This window comes from Limulus polyphemus, unplaced genomic scaffold (assembly GCF_000517525.1).
Source record: "Limulus polyphemus unplaced genomic scaffold, Limulus_polyphemus-2.1.2 Scaffold2403, whole genome shotgun sequence".
Taxonomy (NCBI): domain Eukaryota; kingdom Metazoa; phylum Arthropoda; class Merostomata; order Xiphosura; family Limulidae; genus Limulus; species Limulus polyphemus.
Window position 1 is genome coordinate 17,245 of NW_013668013.1, and position 6,304 is coordinate 23,548.

Here is a 6,304-nt window from a genome sequence, read left to right on the forward strand (position 1 = left end):
TAGGCAGAATATTCATAATGAATCTAAGTTTCAAATGGACAGCAGCTGCCTGTTGTAGAAACCTACAAACCTAGAGGACGATGTTTTGAAAGTCTTCTGAAACGTCGTCCTCTATGTTTGTAGGTTTCTACAACAGGCAGCTGCTGTCCATTTGAAACTTAGATTCATTATGAATATTCTGCCTAAACAACCTATCAAAAAGCTTTTATGGTAAAGCCTAATCAAATACAAACACTGGCATTAGTTTCTTTCTAATACTATATAGTAGTGTGAGGATATCTGGCTGCTTTTTTTTAAAGTTATTTTCTGAAAAAATGAAGGGGGGGGGTTGGACTCTTGTAGGTCTACATCTATTGATACATTTAATTTTGGAAAAAAAAATGGGTGGATGGGTTTGGCCCCCTCCCTAATGCCCATGTCTGTTTATAAAACTTTCAAGAAGACTGTTATTAATTCCTGTAAAAAATGGGTACCACCCCATACCTGTACCTGTTTATACAACATGAAAAATATAATTAGCTAATTATACATTATAAATGTAACATGATTAAAAAACAACAGTAAATTTACAATTTATCTAACACTTAACTAGCCAGAGAGTTGGTGGTGGTCTGCTAGCCTGTTGCCTTCCCTCTTGTCAGTAGTTAAAATTTGTAACATTGTCATATAGCCTTAGTAGCTATGCACATTAAGCAATAAATTACATTATTTGGGTACATTTATTGTTATTGAAGAATTATACAAATCACATAGCTAGATGAGACTACCTGATTGGTTTAATAACGATTGACATTAAAGTTGCTACATGACTTCTCATGACCTTGTTACCAATGAAAACTAATGTCATCAGGTCATTTGAATGATATTTAATAATTGTTTAGATTCTGTGAGTCATAATATGTTTGCTTTCCAACAGTGCAATGGAAAGCATCCAGGTTTGACTAAAAGCAAGTCAAGTAAGTCCCAGTACTGAGTACCTGCAGAATTTCATCCCTGCTCCTATAAGTATTCCGATAACTATTTATTATCCTTTTCTTAAATTCATGACTTAATTTTTTCTTTGGAGAGATTTGATACTTGTGACTAATTTCACATGATTTTTAAAGGGGTTATAATCATTACCTGACAAGGTTCTAAAAGTCTAATAGCATGTTCTGTGGAGTCGATTCCATTTTCAGCCATCTTATTCAGTTCCCGAATCACTTTGTGTTCAACAAGAGCAACTAGTCGAGGAAGACACAGTCGATTGGCTAGTTCCAGAAGTTCAAGACAGTTGTTGGGATTAACAGTAGGATCCAAACAGTCAGTGTACAGATAGACAAGAAGATGACGAAAACAGTCACTGGATACTCCTGGAAAGTGGACCTACCAAAAATTAAATGCTGTTAGAATGACCTCTGTGCAGCAGTTAAATAATCTGGTACATCTCATTATAATAAAATAAAGAGATGCACACATTTATCCAACTGTGAAATGAGAAGATCACAACTATTCAGAATGATACTGTAAATAAAAAGATAAAGTTAGAACTGAAGTTAGCTCAATTACACATAGTAACAAGAAGACATGCATGCATACTAACTTTTGCTGCTTAGCAATGTCAGTAACTGAACAAGATACATGACTGAAAAATATATGATTGAGGAGACTGTGATAGAACATACACTTTCAATACAGTAGCTGTGTGATGCTTGGCACAGAAAACTAAGGCATGATGATAAATTTGTTAATTTATTGAATTGACCATTATCCTTCTACCACGTTTTAAACAGTAAACAGAAAGCACTCACCACTTTTTCAGAGCTCTCTCTGAAGTCTCCCCGGAACATAGCTGCCATCATATCACAGCGAGCGACTAATAGGGGACGATGGGCAGCACATAAACCATCTTCCAGTTGAAATAAGACATCTGACAAGCAGAAAACTAAATGATTACTAAAGAAAGTGTTTATTTATTTTCATTCTAAGTGTGTGTGTAAAAAAACATACCTACAATGAGATCAGGATTTCCACGTATTACTTTTCTTTACTTTTACCATCATACTTGTAATAAAAGAAATTGATTATCCAAAATGCATAAGAGATTGACATAAACCAAGAAATAATGCTCATTAATTACAAATTTGATTTATAAGTTCCCATACTAGTCTTTAACTACAATATTTGTTTTCAGGCTAGATTTAATTTTATACCATTTGAACCAATTTTTTTTATGTTTAGATAAGACTACAACATACTGAAATTACTTCACTTTTTTCACTTTATGTAAAGGCTTGTTATGTTTAGAAATCTAAATATTCTAATATATTCTTTCAATATCTTTATTTTTATTCTGAAGAGAATGCAAAGCAGATTAGATAAAAGAAAAATGATAGCCATGTCAGTAACTTGCATTTTGACTGTCAATTTAGTTATAAATTAAAGAAAAATTCTAGCCCTATTATTTAAGCTTGAGTAAAAACAAACTCCTTACCTGAGAAAAGACCCTGCTTGACACAAACTTCCTTTACACGTGCTCTTACTTTTTGGAGGAACTTCTGCTGTACTTCTTGATTGAGAAAGTCTTCTCGATGTAGTACATTACTAACAATCACCTATGTTCCAGACAAATGAATCATAATGGACCAACATAATTTAATCTATTTCAACAGCTATTACTATTTTTATTAACAGTTACTTTTAACTTAACTTACAACATACATGTTTACTATAGGGAAGCCCAACCAGAACATGCAGAAAATTATATACCACCATCTTGATAACACAGTTAAAACAATAATTCAGTGTTCAGTTAACATCTTAGTATAAGATATGGTTTATGAATTAAGCTATCAAAATGATGATCTGGAGCATTCTTAAGATGTATCTAGAGCTAAACATAAACAAATATTATTTTCAATATAGAAGACAAGACAACTTATTAAAAAAAAAAAAAAAAAAAAAAAAAAAAAAAAAAGTAGGGTGCAAGTGAAAAAAAAAACAGGTTGGCTCACAAAGGTTAAGTAAAGTACAGAATTAAAGAAAATCATTAAACTTTAAGAAGTTTAAACTGAATGCTGTGATGGAAGATTTAGAGGATTATAGAGGATCAAGAGAGTTGATCAAACAGGAAATTGAAAAGGGTATACAAAAAAATGGCGACTAAAAATGCAAAAATTAATAGTAAGTATTTCAAATACATTAAGGGTAAGCAAAAAGTTAGAATAGGAGTAGGGCCTTTGAGGGATGACAAAGGAAGGCTCAAATTGGTTGATTATGAGATAGCTGGGTTATTAAGTTCTACTTCTTCATTTTTTACTAATGAAGATTTTAATCATTATTCCTCATCTTGAACAAGATGAGGAATTTTGAGCTTGTTAAAAAAAATTGGGAAGTTTAAAAAATATAAGTCCCATAAAACAGATAATATTTAACCAAGGGTTTTTTAAGGATTGTATATGTGAGCCACTTACTATTCTTTTTTTTTGGAAGTCCTTGAATAGTGGACAGATGATAAAAATTGTTTCAGTAATTATAGGCTTATTAGTCTTACATCAGTGGTGAGAAAAGTTTTTGAAAGTCTGATAGAAGATGATTTGCAAAGTAATTTAACAAAGTTTAAAATTTATTGGATAGTCATCATGGTTTCCCTATGGGAAAATATTGCCACACAAATCTTTTGACATTCTTTGAAGAGCTTACTGTTTAGAAAGATGAGGGTAAGGGTGTAGATTTGGTGAAACTAGATTTTCAGAATGCATTTGACAAAGTACAACATAAAAGACTTATTTAAAAAATTATCTCTGTAGGCTTGGGGGATAGGGTGGCTCATTGAAAAGAAAAGTGGCTTCATGGTTGAAAGTAGGAGGTTGTTATAAATGGAGTTACATCAAACTAGATTAATGTCACAAGTGGGATAACTCAGAGCTCAGTGTTAGGACTTATGCTTTTTTAATTTACACCAATAACATAGATGAAGGAATGATCAATAAATTACTTAAATTTGCTAATGATACTAAGGTTTTGGGTGTTGCTGGCTGGGAGAAGGATGCTGCTGCTTTACAAAAGGATTTGAATTATTTGGTGAGTTGGGTAAATAAATGACAGACAGGTGACTTTCAATTATAACAAATGCAAGGTAATGTATGTGGGACCTCATAATTATAAGTATAATTTTTCTGGGAATAACCTCAACAGTGTTATGGAAGATAAGGATCTAGGATTTATGGTTTATCATTCTCATAACTCATCCATGCAATGTGCTGCTGCTAGTGGCAGGGCAAATATGACTTTATATTGTATCTACAGAACTATTGCATACAAGTTTAAAGAGGTTATTATGTCATTGTATAGGTCATTGGTTAGACAATATCTGGAGTATTTTGTTCAGTCTTGTGTTCCTTACCTAAGATGGGACATTCAATTATTGGAAAGAGTTCAGAGGAGGGCTACTAGGTTGATATCTGGGATGGAAAGGTTGTCATACTAGGATAGATTAAGATCTCTAAAACTGTTTTCTCTTGAAAACAGAAAGAGTTATAGTCTACTTATAAGAGTTTTGATGAAGAGTTTATGATTGTTAGTTAAATTTACAGTGTATATGCATCATAATTTTTCATACTTAATGATGAGAATGGTAGGACTAGAGGACATAAAATTTTGGCAGGGTAGGTGTCTTCTTCAGCTGAGACAGTTTTATTTTTCTATCAGGGTACTTGACTTTTGGAATGGGTTGTCTTGAGATATGGTGGTGCAGTAAATTTAAGGCAGTTTAAGAAGAGATTTGATAATTTGAGATTTGATACTAGAATGATAAGGGCTGGCTTTGAGTGTTTCATTTTAAAGTTTAGTTCAGTATGTGAGACTATCTATATGGATCAAGAGGTCCCTTGTTCTCCTTAAATTATGTTAAAAATATGAACAGAAAACAAAAATAACAAATATGTTTGTGAAAGTGGATAATATCAACAATCTTTTCTAAATTATGTAATATCATAAAGTTTTGTTTCAAATTTTAACTACATAAAATTTGCTTATAGAATTTAGAATCACTAGAAATTAGCATCTTCTAAAGCAGTAGTTCCCAACCTGACAGAGACAGGTGGGCTCCCTGTGAGGTTAAACGATTTCAGTCAATGCTATTACAAATATAACACTAATTACTTTGGTGCTTGTGAAAGATCTTAAAGGCCAAGGTTCTTATTTAAAATGGGAATTTCCTTGGAACTGATATTTTTATTTCTACAGTGTGGTTTATATACTGTAGATATGTGTATATATATGTGTGTGTGTTTGTGTTTTTATATATTTAATACAAGTGAGGGAGGCATATCATATACAGTGCTAAGTTATATCCATCTCATGCTAGCTATTTAATTTCTTCTACAAGCCTTTATATTGTACCAATATTTTTCAGAGCATTAACAATTACTTTCTTTTGGAATATGGAATAAGATTTGCATTTTGTCCCTAATATTCTAGTGTTAACTATTAATTGTACAGAAAGTAGTTTTCACCTTTCAATTCTATAAATGATTAACAGAGTTCAGCACTACTGAAAACATCATAAATAATACCTTGAATTATTATTATACAATAGATAAAAGCTGGTATTCCTCATGTTATTCAAGTAGGTAACTTAATGTGTCAATAATTCAAAATGAAGAAATTCGAGAGAGTTAAGGAAGTGAAACTTGCCTTTACTTTAAAAGATGTCAAAGGAATTTGGCTATACTTTAGAAATAGAGTATAAAACCTTTTTTTTTTGTAATACAGAAATAATCTTAGTCATAAAAATGAAAAACTGAAACCTACCTGTAATTCTGGTATTTCAAGCAACTCAGCTGCTAACTGTACCTCAGACAGGGAACAACACTTCAAGTCAACAGAACCAGTATATAAAAATCTAGTAGAATATAGAAAGAAAAGTATTATCAGAAAAAGTTCACCCAAAATATTCATTTGACTGTCACATGTTTTTATGCATTTTTAGTGAAATATTTCTGGTTTTTCAGTATACAGTTAACTATGAAGATGCCTTAAGAGATTTCAGATGTGGCATTAATATTTAACTTTTGAAAACTGACCAGAGTTGGAAAGAAAGTAAACACTGTCATGAAAGCGGAAGTCACGTCATGCTTGGAGCATGTGCGCTGGAGTTTCTCGAAGGATCATGAATTATCAAGGAACCCTGTGAATGTCCGAGTGTTTGCCAGATGCCCCTTTTTTTTAAGTATATAAGCCCGGGAAATAAAGCCAGTGATAGACAGATATGCAGATAGATTGAAGAGATAGATAATTGAGTCAAGCGAACAGTAGGCACTGT

The 6,304-nt window shown here is 32.2% G+C and overlaps 1 protein-coding gene across 4 annotated transcripts in view; it reads right to left on the bottom strand.

The window, feature by feature from the left end:
- Positions 1-6,304, bottom strand: part of LOC106466865 (rho-related BTB domain-containing protein 1-like) — a 96,468-nt gene that overhangs the window by 16,950 nt on the left and 73,214 nt on the right. For all 4 annotated transcript variants that reach the window (XM_022394934.1, XM_022394935.1, XM_022394936.1 and 1 more), the window contains 4 exons: positions 5,794-5,884; positions 2,474-2,594; positions 1,791-1,909; positions 1,123-1,365 (listed from right to left, as the gene is read on the bottom strand). In XM_022394934.1, the coding sequence (XP_022250642.1) occupies positions 1,123-1,365; positions 1,791-1,909; positions 2,474-2,594; positions 5,794-5,884 (574 nt within the window). The remainder of the gene's footprint in view (positions 1-1,122; positions 1,366-1,790; positions 1,910-2,473; positions 2,595-5,793; positions 5,885-6,304) is intronic.